This window comes from Pseudonaja textilis, chromosome 8 (assembly GCF_049901715.1).
Source record: "Pseudonaja textilis isolate UNSWEBS1 chromosome 8, rPseTex1.2, whole genome shotgun sequence".
NCBI lineage: Eukaryota > Metazoa > Chordata > Lepidosauria > Squamata > Elapidae > Pseudonaja > Pseudonaja textilis.
Genome location: NC_141997.1, coordinates 25896830 through 25914702, shown reverse-complemented (window position 1 = coordinate 25914702; position 17873 = coordinate 25896830). Strand labels below are relative to the sequence as shown.

The 17873-nt window shown below is 37.4% G+C and overlaps 2 protein-coding genes across 6 annotated transcripts in view; one reads left to right on the top strand and one right to left on the bottom strand.

Annotated features, from left to right (window-relative positions):
• Positions 1-11800, top strand: part of NAXD (NAD(P)HX dehydratase) — a 30264-nt gene extending 18464 nt beyond the window's left edge. For 2 of the 3 annotated variants that reach the window (XM_087938569.1, XM_026708302.2), the window contains exon 11: positions 895-4047. In XM_087938569.1, the coding sequence (XP_087794695.1) occupies positions 895-1045 (151 nt within the window). In that variant the 3' untranslated portion in view covers positions 1046-4047. Of the gene's footprint in view, positions 1-894; positions 4048-10434 lie in introns of those variants that run through there. The other variant, XM_087938568.1, reaches the window with a different exon arrangement.
• The window catches only part of CARS2 (cysteinyl-tRNA synthetase 2, mitochondrial), a 37946-nt gene continuing 29077 nt past the window's right edge, over positions 9005-17873 (bottom strand). For 2 of the 3 annotated variants that reach the window (XM_087938570.1, XM_026708281.2), the window contains 5 exons: positions 17362-17500; positions 16365-16488; positions 12826-12924; positions 10660-10920; positions 9005-9142 (listed from right to left, as the gene is read on the bottom strand). In XM_087938570.1, the coding sequence (XP_087794696.1) occupies positions 9080-9142; positions 10660-10920; positions 12826-12924; positions 16365-16488; positions 17362-17500 (686 nt within the window). In that variant the 3' untranslated portion in view covers positions 9005-9079. Of the gene's footprint in view, positions 9143-10659; positions 10993-12825; positions 12925-16364; positions 16489-17361; positions 17501-17873 lie in introns of all 3 variants that reach the window. The other variant, XR_015744580.1, reaches the window with a different exon arrangement.

The following is a 17873-nucleotide window of genomic DNA, read 5'->3' as shown; positions in this document are numbered from 1 at the left end:
GGGCCAAATCTGGCCTGCAGGGTGCTTAGATGTGGCCCGCAGGGCCCTAGAAACAGCAGAGGACCCGCCCATGGTGCCTCTGCTAGTGAAAATGGAGCTCGGGAGGGCCATGCACAACCCTCCCAGGGTCCGTTTTCAGCCGTGATGGCCTCCTCCTGCCTTCTACCAGCGACCTCCATTTTTACTGGCAGAGGTGGCAGGAGGCTGTCACGGCTGAGCTCAGGAGACCGCTTTCACTGGCAGAGCGCATGGGTTGTTACAGACGCCCCCAACATGAGTGACATCAAGCTGGCCATGCCCACCCTGGCCCCCGAGGTGAAACACAACCCTGATGCGGCCCTCAGTGAGATCAAGTGTCACCTCTGCTTTATAGAACAATTCAGCGTATGTCCAATTTACACTGCCCAGAGCTGCTCTGTGAAGAAAAAGGGTGGTTTCTAAATTTGGTAAAACAATTAATAAATTTATATTAGAGGCTGATAGACAAAAGCATCATGGCTAATATTGCAATGTTTGGTGCATCTGTTTGCAAAATTTATCAGGCATGAACTGAAAGTAACACTGGTAAATACATTAATTTGATACTTGTTTTTTTCTTATGTTACGGTATCAATTTTAGTCCCTTTCCTTTTGAGAAATCCTTACCTGGTTCTGGATGTTTTTATTGTTACTTGCATTTTAGCCCACAGTTGGACAAACAGGTCTGGGACATGTAGCATATTTTAACTCTGATCTGGTGGGCAAATGAGATCCATCATTCTTATTCTTTTCATTGCTCCTACTGTTCTACTTGCACTGCCCTAAGAGCTAATAAAGATTTGTTGGTTGGTTTGTGCTCTGGGGGAATAGCCATGCTCATTTCAGATTTAATTGGGGTTCTTGTTTCTATTTTAGTCAAAATCCCTTTCTAGTGGCTGCATTTGGAGCATGTTCACTTACAAGGCAGTGCAACAACCAAGCCTTTCAGAAATTTGGACGGTCTATGACAGCCTCTGACATGGTTTTAGAAATTGGAACAGCCTTTAATAAACTCTTTGAAACCTAAGACCAAAGCAGCAGAAGAGGAAAAAGAACAACAAGTCTAGCAGCCACGAAAGTTACAGTAGGATATCCTTGTACAATGCACCCCTTTTCAAGTGCTGTTAACAGTAATGGTATACTAGGTAGTTTTTATTTTTTAAAATAAAAAGTGTAGGTATTTTTAAAGGGTTTGGAATATTTTTTTCTTTCCCTTTTTTGGGATGAATAAGCTGTAGTTGCAGATGTTATAATAAAACAAAACTGAAAGTATTTCCTCTGTTCTATCTTACAGGTTGGTTTTTGAGCAATAACTACTAGTAGCAAAAATATTCACTTGATAGGCAACATAAAGATCAGCCATCTGTGGATTCATAAGCCCCATATATATGTAATTTGAATTCAACAGGGCTTATTTTCTAGTAAATACTTAAAGGTCTGTGGATTCCCAGTCATCCAGGTCATGGTTGTCTCAAAGATGCTTTTTCAAAAGGCACCTGGACCATGTTTTTTCCTTGAGGAAGATGAAGTTTCACTTCTTATCCAAGAAGGTAAGGATGGAAGGATCATATTTCTTTGCAGTCATCTTGGTCTTTAGCACTCTCTCTGAGACCATACTCTCTGAGACTCAGTGACTCTCAAAGAGAGTGCTAACAATCAGATGACTGAAAATAAATGCAATCCCTCCATTGCCACCCACCCTCCCCCCATCATCCAGTTAGAACTGAAGAAGCTTCTTGGATGATAAGTGAAACGTCTTGTGTTTCTCAAGGAAAACACAGTCAAGCTGCCTTTTGAAAAATCACTAATTATTTAAATGTTCATGGCCCTGGACTTAACTAATTTCAGTGGAATGAAAATGAACTATATGTGAAAATGGGATTTTAAAGTACTTTGGTGGCTTGTATTACAATATTCTTCCACTAGCTCTCAGCTTCCTAATTTGATTTGCAAGAATTAATTTGTTTGTTCTCGCAACAATTACAGAGGTTCAGTTCTGTGCACTTAGTATGCCACTTTTGATAAGTGCCATCTTTGAGCAGAGACTGCATGCAAATTGCCTTTGACTCCTTGGTCTGTAAAGACACTCATTTTTGTTCCTTCTTGAAAGGAGGGGGGAAGGTTGGAAATGCGTTGTTAGTTTTTGTTGTACAGCAGCACCAAGAAGCTGTAAATCATGGCATGTGAAAATAGAATTTGTTTAGCTGAATGTATTAAAGCTTCATCTATTATTCAGTGCTAGTTTAGAACATAAAACCAAATCATTTGCGGAAAAATTAGGCATACTTAGAATTAGGGGTTCAGCAGGTCGTATTACAAAAGGGGGAATGTTTTAGAAACAGTTCACCATAAGCAATTCTTGCATAGTCTTTGCACATAGATAGCTGTCAATGGAAAGTGTCCTTCATGCTTTTATACTAGCATTAAAAATCACCTTTTAACATACTACTGCATGTGGACGTGTTTTTAGAGGGGAAAAAAAAGTCACCAGCATTGAAGTGATTCAAAAATGAAAAGTGAAGAATTAACCTGAATTGCACAATAAGATCCAGATTGCAACATAGAGAGAAGATAGTTCAAAGTTCAATAGCAATTTATTCTTAATATTCAGCATCATTGTAATAAAGGCTATAGAATCACTCAAGCATTCAGCTGCCCTAAGTGTATCCTTTACTTCAGCTTTACTGAATGAAAAAGTTTAATTTGGTATGATTGATGAACTAAATATTTTGATTTCAACAGTTTCATCTCGTAATAATGGTTTTCAAAAGACTGCATAGAAAGATGATGGAATATAACTGGTTTACTTGAATGATTAACAACCTACGACTATGCATATTTACTCAGAAATAATGTCCAACAATTCAGTGGAGCTTATTCCAAAGTACATGTGGACAATGTAAGCCTTAGTGTATACTTTCTAGTGCGAAATTAACACTCTTCTTTGTGTATGGATAATTGCTACTGGGGTTTGTCACATGTTACAGTACCGTTTAATGCTAACTTTCTTTGTGCAAGCAAGAAATTGCTCTGTATAAATTCAGTGCTTATGATTAACATTTCAATGCACTGAGATTTCTACCTCAGAACAATACATTTGTTTTCTTTATATTAAGAGTCTTCTTCTTCTTCGGTTGTTTCAAAGTTCAGAGCACACAGCTCATTGAAAAAATTACGATACAGGTTCTGCTCCTTGGAAGTAGGCGTGAAGGATCGCTCTACTATTTGTGGAGGAATAAGACAGCGGGGAAGAATGGTGGGCCTCTGCCTTGTTTCCGGTTGTACAAATTGTCATGATTTTGCTTTCTGAATTTTTGAATTGACTCTGAACAAGAGCCTGTTTCTCTGGAACCAAAAATATTTCAAAACCAGAATCTGCCTGAAGCAGATCTCATATTGAATTCCTACTTCTAGAAAATTGCAGTAGAACTTAATCCTTATTCTTCCTATCTGTGTAGGTGACTAGGATGTTATAATACACAGAAGTTTTACATGACTAGTCTCCACATCTAAACCACTCAGTGCAATTTTTTTATTTCTTGCATGTTGAAGGGAATCTACGGTAGGACATGCAAGTTTTTGTCTAAACCCCTATATCTCTCATGTCTGCTCCATTATACAATCTGAAGTTATTTGAGATACAAAAGGCAAGTCAACCATTCAAGACGCTTCATTTGTGGGTGTTAGACCCATAAAGTGGAACGGGTTCCCTGTGTTGTTGAACTCATGGCAAGTTTTTGACAAAAGGAAGATGTTAATCATACACTATATGTTGTTTTCAGTTAACATGTACCAGAGTTCTCCCATAAATTTGAAACCATCATTAGACCTGAGTGATGGGAAAGGTGAACATTTAAGTTAAATTTGTAGGGAAACCAAATGTCCAATTTTTCAGGTGGCTCAGATGAATAACTACATTAAATCTGCCTGTTTTTTATGTTGTTCACTAGTGTATAAAGATTTACATTTGAAACTTTCTGAAGCTGTAGGAGTTTCTTTTGAGGAAATAAAAATGACAGATTGAAATAACTATAGCGAGTATTTGTTCATCCTGATCTGAATGTGGCTAATGAATGTGACAAGGCATTGAACTGGCGTTTCCATTTAAGCTACATTTATTTGCCTCAACACTGCAGCTCATTTCTCCCTACAGAAAAATAAATAAGGATTCATTCCATCAACTGCCTGTACCTGTGTACAGTAATATTCCATTAGAGATGTCAAAAGGGTTTTAAGCAAAGCCTTTCTCTAACCAGTATATCAAGCCCTGTTCATGAATAGGAATCCCCAACTTTTTGAATTGATAGAACATTTGGATTACTTTGCAAACTTCACTTCGAGATGGATTTTGGGTTGATGTTTTCATTCAGAAAATAGCTCTCCTGGTGATAGAACCAATACAAAGCAACCGGTTATGAAGTTAGCTCCACAAGGATGCATCCTGTTACACAATATGTTTTTTTGCTGTGTGGATGGGGCTCATTTGGAGCTTAGAAGCATTCTTGCAAATCAGTATGTCAAGATAGTCGTTCTTCAGTATGCTAGTTTCCAATTATTTTAATAAAATGTAAAAAAAAAAAAATCAGGAAGCTTTCTTGGTACCCAAAATAGTATTTGCATATATATATTAGGGCTTCTGATTCTGGGTAGCCAAATCCTTTCATATAAAGCAAAAGGGGGAAAAGTACAGTTTTCTCTTGCTCTCTCCTTCTGATCCAGGTTAATAGCAGCTAATTTTTTAATTCCTCTAAACACATTTTAAGTTGCCAAATTTGAAAAACGCTGCTCTACACTGTTCTGAATTTAAGAGTGCTCACTCTCAGGATTAAACAGGCAATTTCTAGAGTTTGCAAGAGAAGGGGAATTTGTGAAACTGAGTTCCATGCTGGGCACTGACTACGGTTACCTCAACCACAGATATCATTCCCATAAATACCCACTAAGATTGGCACTTGGAACAAGCTCATCTCTTGGATTCCTGCAGAGTGATTTTAGGTGATGGGGACAAACAACACTCTTCACTCCAGTAAATCTATTTGCTATTCGGTGAAACGAACAGAAAGAGGGAAATGAATGACTAGTAGATTTTAAAATCAAAATAGCAGAAATAATCATGTAGCTGTGAAAGGAGCTCCCTCTAGAGATACAACCTGCTCCTTTCTCTGCTGCTGGAAGGTATATATATTAAAAAAGACACCTGTTGATTTCCCTTATTCAAGCCAGTCTAATCTGGAGACTGAGAGGCACGAATAAAATCAGTAGTCCCATTTGGGTGTTCATATATGTGCAAAAGCATGCAAACACAGTAGTCTGTTTAGCTTGCACGAAGGCATTGAAATTACAGTGGTTGTACTCGACGACTAACAAGATAATCAAATCCTTTCCTTATAACATCTGTTAACTATCAATTTTTTGAAAACTGCAAGAGATACCAATAATGTGGAATTCCCAGGATGCCAAAAGTATAGATAATACAGATAGTCCTCGACTTACAGTTCGTTTAGTGACTGTTCAAAATTAAAACAGCACTGAAATGGGACTTTTTTCAGAGTTACGATCTTTGCAGCATCCTGATGATCATGTGATCAAAATTCAGATGCTTGACAATAGGTTCATACTTATGATTGCTGTGTCCCAAGGTCATGTGATCACCTGTGACCTCAAGCAAAGTTAATGGGGAAGTCAGATTCATTTAATACCTGGGTTACTAATCAACTGCACTGATTCACTTAACAACTGTGGCAAGAAAAGTCATAAAATGGGACAAAACTGACAACTGAAATTTTGGCCTTAATTATGGTCATAAGTTGAGGACTACCTATATAAATGCCTATGGTCATGTAAACAAATGAATCCCATTGATTTATTTAACCTTTTCAAGATAGATATTTGAATTTTATTTCAATAATATTGCTAAAGGGGATATAACAAAGATGCCTCATTTACATTTGTAGTTCCTTGTGTAATTTGATATTAACATGAATGAAGAATTTCCATATGGAAAAAGTAAATAGACTTCTACATTAAGCTCCAATTCAGATAACTCTTAAAATTAGACTTTAGTTACAAGAGGGCAGGGGCCAATGATTAGAACATACAGGTAATCCTTGACTTGCAACCACAATTGGGACTAGTCACTAGAACATTTGCTGCTAAGTGAGGTCATTAAGTGAGTCATATTTTATGACCTTTATACCATGGTCATTATGAAAATCAATTGGTCGTTAAGTGAATCGTGCAATTTTTAAGTGAATCCATATCCCCAATTGATTTTGCCTGTTGGAAGCTGGCTGGGAAACTCATATAATTTGATACTAGGTCTTAGGGCCCCGGCAGTTAAATCATGAGACTCTAGCCGAACTTTCAAAACTTAAATTAGGAGTAAGCATGCCAGCACCACCTGGGTGTAGCGGACTCTGAGACACATCATTCATTGTCACCCTTGACCCTGGTTTTCCCCCGCCCCTGGGTGTATCATAATTCATATTCTCCAATGGGACACATCCATAGCCAAGAATCATTAATCATACTCTCCAGTTAGAATTTTGCCCAGCAGACACTTGGGTCACCAAGAAACTATCTTTGAAAACATGGAATACAAACGGCCCACTGCTTCCCCCTTCCTTTCTGTTGGCAACTCTAAAAAGACAAAATATTTTGAGTAGACATTAGGATACTGTAACTCATAAATACATGCCAATTGGCAAGTGCTTGATTTTTGATTGTGCCTTTGGGGATGCTGCCACAGCATGGACTAGTTGTAAGTCACTTTTCACCACCAACTTCAAATGATCATTAAGCAAATGGTCATACGTTGAAGACTACCTATGACAGGCTCAGGGAGAAACTTGTCTTATTAAAACCACCACATTTCATTCTGCTTTTTCTTTTATTTGCTCTTCAAGTACTCTGAGGCCTTCAGAAAATAAGGTTATAGATGCCTATGAATCTGAAGGGATTTGAAAAAATGGCTAAGCAATTGGACAGTGACCTTTAAAAAGTCAATCCTCACTGGCTCAGAGTTGCCTTGGCCTTCCATCTTTCCAAGCTTGGTGAAATGTGGACCCAGATTGTTGGGGGCAATATGCTGATTGTAACCACTTATATAGCTGTAAAGCGGTATATAAGTGTAAGTGCTATTGCTTGTGAATCAACCAAAGAATAGCTGGAGGGGGGATGGAAATGAAAGTCCTTGTATGGCCCAAATACACATACAACTGACATCAAGATGCTGTAATGATTGGCCATGGATATGCATACAAGAAACCTTCAACATTGCACAGCTGAAAAAAATTCTGGATGAGGCATGGAAAAACTTTCCAGAGATTGGCATGCAATGATAAGAAGTGGTTTCTGCCAAAGGTATATTTTTCATAGAAAGAAATGGCATCTGTTAAATTTTTATTGAATAAACTCTTGCAATGTCAATTTTTCATATTTCAATTCGGTTACATCAGTTTTTGACCTGTATATATTTTTTCAGTATATAAAGTTGATGTCATCATCCATCATCCTACCTATTGTCTATTGACTGCAGGATAAAAGCCTCTTCAGATTTCTTTTGCCAATTGGGCCCACAATACTTCTAATGTCACCGTATTGGATGGAAACATGCGGAAGAGGCCTTCATCCTGCAATTGATAAACAATGGCTAAAATGATGATATAAACTTTATATACTGAAAATGTTATGTACACATACATGTCCAAAACCCCGCACCCTAACATGGTTATACTTACTTTTTCGTATAACTGTATATCTGTTTTTGAGGAATTACGAAAAGGATATATAGCAACCCCCTGCCCAAGCGGGAGCCCCTACACCATTTCTGACAAATGGCAGCCCAATCTCTGTATCCCCACAAAAAGTGTTCCTGCAGGAAAACTAATTTCGTAAACAGAAGTTTATTGTGATTTCATCATTCTTTTGCTTGCTTTTCCATACACAATATGAATCAAAATAGCCTAAAACAACAGAAATGTCCACAGATAGCAACATTTCAAAAAGATATGCACAAGCCCCAGGGAATTCTGCAGAAAAACTACCTAAACTTTTTCTGTTTCTGATCAATCTAATCAGTCACAGAAAGCATCATTCATGAAGGTGGGGTGGGGTGGTGGGGAGGCTACAGTGGCAAAGGCAGGAGGTCCTTTCTGAAAAGAAATGTCATCCAACATTTTCTGGTCAAGTATTGTATCCTTCATACTCCGTTAAAACATTAGTCTGTCTTCTTTTTGAGGGAATATACCAACAAAAAGCATTGAATCCCAGATACTATTCGGGGCCTACCTATTTGGGGAAACACTCTTCTTAACGCGCCTTGCTTCTACCTTTTCCAACCTCTGCATGTTACTTGACTTTTTCCACATACTCTTCATTAAAAAAAAAAATAGCTGTCTTCAAAAAGCCCAAATGTATCTACTTTGCCAATTGCCTCTGTTTACCTGAATGTTTCTTGACACTGTAGGGAACAAAGGCACCAGCTGAGGACGGCTGCAACTTCCACAGACCATGCTCTGTGCTTCAGTTCTTGAAATGCTCATTTGGTATCAACCAAAGAAAAACTGTTAAATCCGATGTGAAATTCTGCTAATCCTGACAAAGTAGACTTTTGATGTTAAAATATAAAATCTTTAATTCATCCCTGTTCTCAAAAATTCACTTCATTTGGTACTTTTGGTGATGTTAAACTGAACCATACTTTAATTATGTTACACATCAGTCTAAATCATTCAAAAGTGTGAATATGTAGAGAGGTTCATTTCAACCATATGATCATAACAGATGGGAATAAGCTTGAATCATTAGAGCTGACAAAGATTTCACTAGATAATTTCTATTATTTTAGAAGACTCATTTGAAGTAACTCTCACATAGGCAGTGACAGATGTCAATCAGTAAATCAACTCATGTATTCCTCAAATCACCAAACTAGATTTTTTTGACAGTATTTTATTTAAGTTGGTTTAGAATAAAAGTCCAGCAATCCAAGGGGCAATATTCTGTGGTCTGGCTTTTCTTATTAACAAAAGATCACTCCAAATGTACACCTGTCTTTTTATCAGTGCTTTTCCAGTTCATTATTGATTTTTTCAAGTTCCCATGTAGAAGTAGAATTTCTATCCTATAAATATGTTGGGGAATGGGGTGAGGATAGGAGAGAAAAAGCAGAGAATTGCATTATATTTCCTTTTATAAATCAAAGCTGAATTTGGAATACAAATCTTAAGGACACTTAGCCAAAATATCAATTTTAGTCCTCACTTCAGATCCAGATTCAGATATGGAAAAAAACCCAGCTTCCCATAATATTACTTTTGCAGATCTAATCTGTGGAAGTTAAACTGATTATGGCAATTATCATTCAATTATAAAAATACGAGTGAATAAATTAAATTATCATTTAAAAATATTCAGGTTTGGGCAAACTTCAGACTTTTAATGTTTCATTTAAGCTTTTAACAAATGGCTTAGATCAAACCTTACATTTTTAATGTGATTGTTTCATTCCAGTTTAATGGAAACAATTGCATTTTTCCACTTGTGTAATTATGTATTTAAGGCACTGATCCACAAGACTCAATGTTAGTTCAGGGAATTATTGACTGAAGTTTACTTTATGAAAAAAGTAAAGTTAGCAGTTAGTTTTAAAAGTACAAATTCAGAACACTTGATTTCTTATTGACAATGCTATTTGAAAAAAAAAAACTATTAGACTGCACTATGTTGGATCCTTTATCTTCTTTTCTGTGAATGGTATTTTCTGTCTTGAACGTAATATTTTACTGATAACATTTTAGACTTCATGTAAACCTTATTTCATAATTTAAGCTTTCCATAGCTTAATAAACTTAAGTGATGGGCTAAATTTTTCCCCAGAAACACCCTATCTGCCCCTACCTACAAATTTTCTGCTTTCCCTGTGCTTTCAGTTTAACATTATGGGCTCCAGCAAAACAACTCCCAATAATTGATATGCTAAATAGTTCCTGGAATGCAATCTCAACACTGATTATATGTTTCACCGGAATAAGTTCGAAATCAGTTATCTTTATTTGTACCAAAGATGACCATGTTGTACAGTATGTACTGCTTAATGTTCATCTTATAGCTTGGCTTTCTTCCTTAACAGAAATTGAATAAATAAGTATATGATGTGACTGAATTAAGCACTCCTTATTTTTCGGAAGTGCTTATTCCTCTATTTTAAAAAATCTGGTGGCCTGGGGGACTCCCGGCCACTCATTCTGGTCTCTAGGCAGATAAAGAAAAGCAAAAGCTGCTTGAACAAGTAAAATTTGTGGAACCCTATGCCCTCTCTTTCTGTGCAATTACAGGACTACGTAAGTATTTAAAATTTCCCAGTGACACTTCAAAACAATGGAGCCTCTTTAATCTCAACCATGTTGTTCCCAGGTAGAACATCTGCAAAAACAGCTTGCCCAGCATTAATGAGATACGACATTCTTCAATCAAACATAGGGATTCAGGTCAGACCTACCCTTAAGATTTCTCATTACAGTATGGAGCAGAAAAAAGGACACTGCCTGTTGTGAAGGAAAAGTACAGCTGGAGCTTATTCCTCGGCTTGCCTACGCAGTCAGTAAAATAAAAATGATTCTGGAAAATGCAGAGACAAACCTTTATGTTGATGCCATATAAGGCCAAGTCTTGGCGAAGGCGGTCACATGCTAGCAGAAGGGGCATTCTCTCCTGCAACTGTTGCCGCCTTTCCTCTTTCTGTTGCTGTTTTACTTCCTCCAAGAGATCAGCATTTTGGGGAGATGGACTTTCTTCAGCCTCAGGGGTAGCAAGAGCAAAACTGCGCACTTTGATCCGGAAGCTCACTAGTTCATCTATCACACTGGAGAGCAAAGCTGAATGCTTGTGTTCAGGGAGAACCTATAAATCATTATCAAGGTTGTTTTCATTAAAGATTGGTTTTCACTGTTATTGTACATGAATTCTGGGTGCCTTTGGAGGAACAAAATGTAAAATGAAAGCAGTAATAAGGGTAAAGTTAAAATCAAGACCAATAACATATATATATATATATATATATATATATATATGTGCCAATAAAAGTCAATTATAGCTTCAATGATGCAACAGGAAAGAGGTCTATGATAATTTGCTGCGGCCAACTCACTATGGCCAATTGGCTGCAGCCAATTCACTGCAGGACAACTCGCTGCAGGAAAAGAGTTGTGCTAATATCGAAGAGATATGTTGTGGTTCGCCGGCAGCCTCTGTAGACAGCAGCAGAATTAGACAGTGGGAAAGAAAGGGGATCAGTCCGGAAGTCTGGAGAGGATTTGGATGAGGGTCCTGCGTCTGATCAGAGATGGGGCCAGGACCATCTGGGAGTGGGGTGCTGCCTCTGGAGCCGCCAGAGTCTGGCAGCAGAGGCAGAGGATCCAGGGGAGCCTGTTCCCAGTGTGTGCGCGCGCAGAGCTGCTAGAAGGCAAGAGCAGCTGAAACAAAAGGGGTGACTCGGGAGTAAGGCTGGGAGGTGATTGCCCCTCCCATATGATAAAAAGGACAGGCAAAGGTAAAGAAACCTTTTCAGGAAGCAAAGTCGTTCGTTTGGTTCAGATTCATTCTTGAAGCTCTTTGTACTTCGGATGGTTTTTTCTCTCGTTCATTTGATACTTCTGTTATTGGCAACACTTCACAGAAAAGAAAGGTGAGTGCTTATCTTGAGAGATTGTTTGAGATTAATTACCATCTGGGAATGAAAACAATTCCCAGCGTTGCAATAAAATAAGACTTGTTTTTAAAATAGGTATGTGCGTAATTACAGTCTAGGAAGCCTTGGTCAGAACAAGATGGTGGCAAAGAATCATTAAAAAAGGATGCAAAAAGAGGGACAGAAAGAAATGTGAATGGCAAAAAAAAAATTAAATTTATTTTAAATAATAATTAAATACAATTGCTAAATTGTACTGCAGTGAGTTGTCCGTGGCAAGCTGTCCTGCAGAGAGTTGTCCCATTCACATAGGAAAAAGTGTTGAATCTCAAAGTATTTCCCCAAATTTAAATTAAGACCAAGTTCAAACTTAATAAAATCCCATCAAAGAAAACAGTTCAGAGGTAGCAAACAGTACAGCACTTGAGCTCAAGTGAAGAGGTTATTACAGAACTGCATTCTTCCTGGTGGAATACAGAGTGGTGGGAAACATGCCAAAGTCCTATGCTGAAAATTTGGTTCCACTGAGAGCAGGAAAACATGTTCCATTTTTTAAAGTCTGCTATAACTGCTGCTGCTCAGAAGGAGATGGCCCAGAGTGGTCGCAGCATTGTACGTTTAAATACATAAAATTCTTAACAATGGAAACCATATACAGGTAGTCCTTGACTTACAAGCACAATTGAACCCAACATTTCTGTGGCTAAGCGAGTCGAGTGAATTTTGTCATATTACTTGCCACAACTGTTTCACTGCAGTGTTAAATTGGCAACATGGTTGTTAAGTGAATCTGGCATCCCCACTGACTTCACTTGTCAAAAGTTTGCAAAAAGTGACTCCAGTACACTGCAACTGTCATAAATATGAGACAGTTGCTAAGCATCTGAGTTTTGATGACATAATCATGGAGATGCTTACAACGGTTGGGTGAAAAATGGTCATAAGTCTCCAGTGCCATCGTAACTTCGAACAGTCACAAACGAACTGTTGTAAGTTGGTTGTTGAAAATTGTTTTCACACAGCCCATAAGCCCTGACAAACATTTGGCTATATGCTGGGGGGATGAGCCTATAGTTAAGGTATTAATTAATTAACTCTCTTTTATAGCAGACTCTTACCTGACTTTCAGCAAAGGTGATTCCAACTGCGTTAAAAAATTCCATCATGTAGGAGACTATGGCCCCAAAGACAATAGCACTTCTAGGGGATCTTGTTTCCTGATTTCAAAATAGATACAAAGAAAAAGCTGGAATAACTGGATCCAGTCACTTTGATGACTAAGGCTTCAGCACATGACCTCAAGATGTAAATGAAACATTTCCCAACCATCCTGGAAAGCAACTTTGCAGGAAATTGCGTTATCTTAAACCTTTGCTACTTTATCCAAGAATGGAAAATTCTGAATGGTAGCAAGGGAAGCTATAATTCTAAGGAAGATGGGACAACATGAGATGCATAAAAGCAATTCTCTTAAAACCCATGTTTAAAAATACCTAACTACAGGTAGTCCTCGTCTTACAATCACAATTGAGCCTAAAATTTTTGTTGGTAAGTGAAACATCTGTCAAGTGAATTTTGCCCCATTTTATGACCATTCTTGTTTAAGTGAATCATTGCAGTTGTTAAGTTAGTAACATGGATGTTAAGTGAATCTGGCTTCCCCATGGACGTTGCTTGTCAGAAGGTCGCAAGAGGTGATTGCATGACCCTAGGACACTGCAACAGTCATAAATGTGAGTCAGTTCCCAAGTGTCTGAATTTTAATCACGTGACCATGGGGATGCTACAACGGTCATAAGTACGAAAAATGTTGGTAAAGTTACTTTTTTCAGTGGCATTGTAACTGATCACTAAGTGAACTGTTGTAAGTCGAGGACTATCTGTATTGTGCAGGAAATGACAAACAGAACTGCAGAGTGAACAGAAATAAGGAAAGAGGGCATATTTTTTATATGCCCACAGGGCATGCCAGACATATCCACCTAGTACAGTGATGACTAACCTTTTCGTCCTCGCGTGCCTAAAGTGTGCATGTTCACACGTGCCTGCACCCATAATGCAATGCGCGTGTGATCGCCCCATCCCCTGCACATGCACGCACCACCTCCCACATGCCTCTGCGCATGTGCCTTCCGTGCACCCCCCGCCCATGCGCAGCAGATACCTGACAATCAGCTGGCTGGCAGGAGGTGTGCGTGCATGCGCAGTGGACCTGATCTGGGGCGATGGCTCGCGTGCTGGCAGAAATGGCTCCGTGTGCCACTTCCGGGACGCATTCCATAGGTTCACCATCACAGACCTAGTACTTTTATTATCCAGAAATTGTGAAAAAAGCATAGATACTCACTTTCTTATTAAACTGAGAGGGAGAAAATATACACATATAGAAAAAAATATCTCAGGAAGGTTAAGTAAACTTGATACTTCAAGGAGTAGGTTGAGAAGTACCTTTCCAATTACTTTTGCACAGTCCTAGCGAGAGCACCTTATTTCATCTCTTCTCCTATATGTCCTTCATCACTAAAATGACTTGCCAAACTATCATTCAAAAGGAAACAAGTTCTACTGCCTTTGTTATCAAAAGTACTGTGGCTGTAAAACTTAGTAGCCTGATGATATAATCCATTATGGACCAGGGATAAAAAGTCACAGACGTGGGAATGGAGAAAAGAAACAAAAACAACTCTCTTCAAGAGGAAGTATGTGTGTGTTAAAGACAAACAATGGAATGGAAGTTAGGTAGACAAGAGGTGACAGGATTCAACATCTTCAACAGTCTTTAAAACAAACCATGACTCCAAATCAGTGAAAACAATCCAGTCAGTTTACTGCAGGGTTTCCCAAAATGGTCAATAGCAACCTCCAGAGATTGATGGGACTATCCCAAAAGGTCAATATTATTATGTGTGGATAATCTACAGTTAGATTAACAGTCTAAGACTGGTGGAAGCATAATAATTCAAATACTAACCAAGGAGCTAATAATTATTAGGTTAACATCTAAGAATATAGACAGTTCCAAGCAGGGTGGTTTTTGTAAAATTGGGGTCCAGATGTCAAGGAAACCACTTAGATATCACTCAGTTGGGTCCAATCATGATTGGTATAACAGTGGATTTCTTTTTCTATAAATGTTCAATTTTAATCTACTAGCGCCAATTTTTTCCAACTGTTTTTCCTCAATTGTAGCATTAAGAATAGCAACTTCAACGAATCAGATTTTCTTCATTTCAATAATTATTATATGCTGAACAGATGATATTATGAACAGGATGCCTGTCCCATAAATCTTAACCTGTTCATTTTCCAAAATCTTCTCAACTTAATAAGCCCATATTTTTCATTTCCAACCACCTTAAACTGGATGATTTATGCCTCATAGCATTCTATTTCCCCAGCTACTGATGTTGCTTATTGCATTATGTTTTTCAAACTTCCTTCAATTTTTCTGGTGCTAAGCCAGTATTTTTTAATTAGGCTTGTCTGGATTCTTACAATTTTCAATTTGTGTTCTTTCATGTTTTTTAAATTACTTGCATCTGATCTTAATTTCTTCATCTGTGCCTCCAGTCTGATCTTCCACTTTGGAATTGAATATAATTTAGCTTTTGGTTTTTTAATGTTAATACTCAGTTCTTCTGTAATCACCATTGCTGTATTGTAGGCAAACTGTTTTGATAGTTATTTTAACCCTTGCAAATTCACATTCTGCATTGTTGGTGACAAGACTTTGGGGGCACAAATTTAAATACTGGCAGTCTTTGTCTTTCTACTAGTAATTCTGCATATGCCATAATTAAAAAAAAATTATTTTTGTGTGTGTGTGTGTGTGTGTGTGTTTTAGTTCATAGGTTGTTTCAGTTCTGCCTCATACTGACTATTCTTGCATTTAAATTATAATTTCTGCAGTTCATATCATTTTTTTCTTTATATTTACAATTGTTATCTGAGGCTTTTCCACTGTTCTATTGTTTTGGGGTCTTCCAGTTTTACAATTTTTTACAGGATTCTTCTTCTGTTTATCACCATATTAAATCAACTGAAAGATATATCAGTTTGGCAATTCCGCAAAGACCTATCTCGCATGAGTGACCCTTCCAGTAGAATACACTACCACCAGCACAGCTCTCTAACTTTATTAATATTATTCACAATATGATTAGCTGAAATCTTTCTTAAATAGCTTTCATATAATAAATGTTTGGGTGTCAATTAATAATCTGAAATTTCACAAAGAGGTCAATGAGTGGAAAAAATTCGTGATTTCTGTTTTACAAAACCGTACAACAAATGCAGGGGAAGCTTTTTTTAAAACCCTTCACAATCAACCACCATTTGAGGAACGGTGATAGGGAAGGCCTCTCCAGAATGAGAAATAAGAAAATCCAATGATTGGCAAAGAAAAAGGCATCCTTCACAAGCTGCTACAAATCCAGTATAAAAAATATGACCAAAAATAAAATTTGAGCAATTTAAAGCATAACACATTCATTTTTGACTTTTTGCAAATGCAGTATGGATAAAGCCTGCTATAGGAATGAAGTATGTTGTTATTTTTTTTCCTGATTGCTTATTCTAAAAATAATAACACGCTGATTTCAGTCAGTATAGAATTAGACAACTGTCGCTTTCTGATCTTTGTGTCCTAATGGGTTACCTTAGTGATGGTTTTAAGCTGTCTGTTGCCATAGTGAATGAGGTCCAAAATTGCACGAATAGCCCTGGGAGTGTCGAAGTCATCTGCACATGCTGCCTCTACTGTTGTCTTAGTAAGAGCTAGTCTTGAAGAAAAATGGAGAACATAAGATACCAGAATCCAAACTTTGCCTCATGACTATAAGGCAATCAGCAAATAAAAATACTTCAATCAGATGTCAAACTGAAAGCTGCTTTATATGGGAACCATAGGCATTTTCTACAATTATCCCTGACATATTCTAGGCATGCATGTGTATTGTGTGTGTCTGTATTATGATGTATGGAAATGCACCCTGGCTAAGAATGCTAAAAGGTGCAGTTCAGCAATACACCAATTCTCTCAGGATAGTGTCCTACTTAAAAAATAAATAAAAGTGAAGAATTGCTTGTTCTGTTTATTCGTACACAAAACAAAAGGTATTTCATCACCCATATTTTAGGTCTAGACAAAGTAACTTTGGAATTGTTAACGTACACAAGTAGAGGGTTAAGAACCTGGCACTTGTAGGCATTGAGTTACTCAAGCCACCACTAGGTGGCACTTTATTTTTTAAAAAATGAAGTGGCTGAATCATGCAAGTTGTCCATGCTTTCACATGAGATTTACTAAAATTTGCCATTAATTTATTTTTAATATTTGGCTACCCGTGGCATTGCACAAAAAATTCACAAGTTCAGCCTTCAGAAAAGAACACACAGGAAAATGAACTAAAAATATACTCCATTACTTTCCCACTTGCAGTCTATGGCACCCAACAAGTAGACAACCAACTCATATTAAATTGTCACCCTTATATATTAGATTTACATGCAGAAGTTAATTGCAAAGGAATGTCTTAAAAAATTATGCCTACTGCTTGAAGCAGTTTCTCTTCAGATCTCTACCATGTTGTTCTTCTCCATAAGGCAACAGGCAAATCACAAATGCAAATTATAAAGGAGAATACAGCACTTACTTCTCCCACAGTTCATCTTCCCTAATGGCATCACAGTCAAACTGTCCTTTCATGTAGGCATTGGCACTACTTATAAAAGAATGTATTGTGTGAAGAATGTTCTTTGCATCATTCATGGTATCATTACTATATTCCACTCCTAAGAAAATAAATTTAATTATATGGATTAATATAAACAGTTTTGCAATATCAAAGAATAGAACAGCATACTTTAAAATTGAACAAAACAATACTGTGCTTTCACTGCCTCTCCCCTGTCCAAAATGTCTCACTATGGGATTTCTTGCTTATATCGAAAATTATAAAAGCAAATTAGAGCAATATCTTATTCTGTCAAAGAAATTAGATCTTTTGTTGTTATATATATCTCCCCATTAATTCCATTTTTGGTAGAATTCGTTCTATAGAACACCAGAACTAAACTTGAAAAAATAGCAGCATCATTAATAATATTTGGGACAACAAACAAACATAAATGCTTCAAAGAGATACAATACATAAACAAGATATCA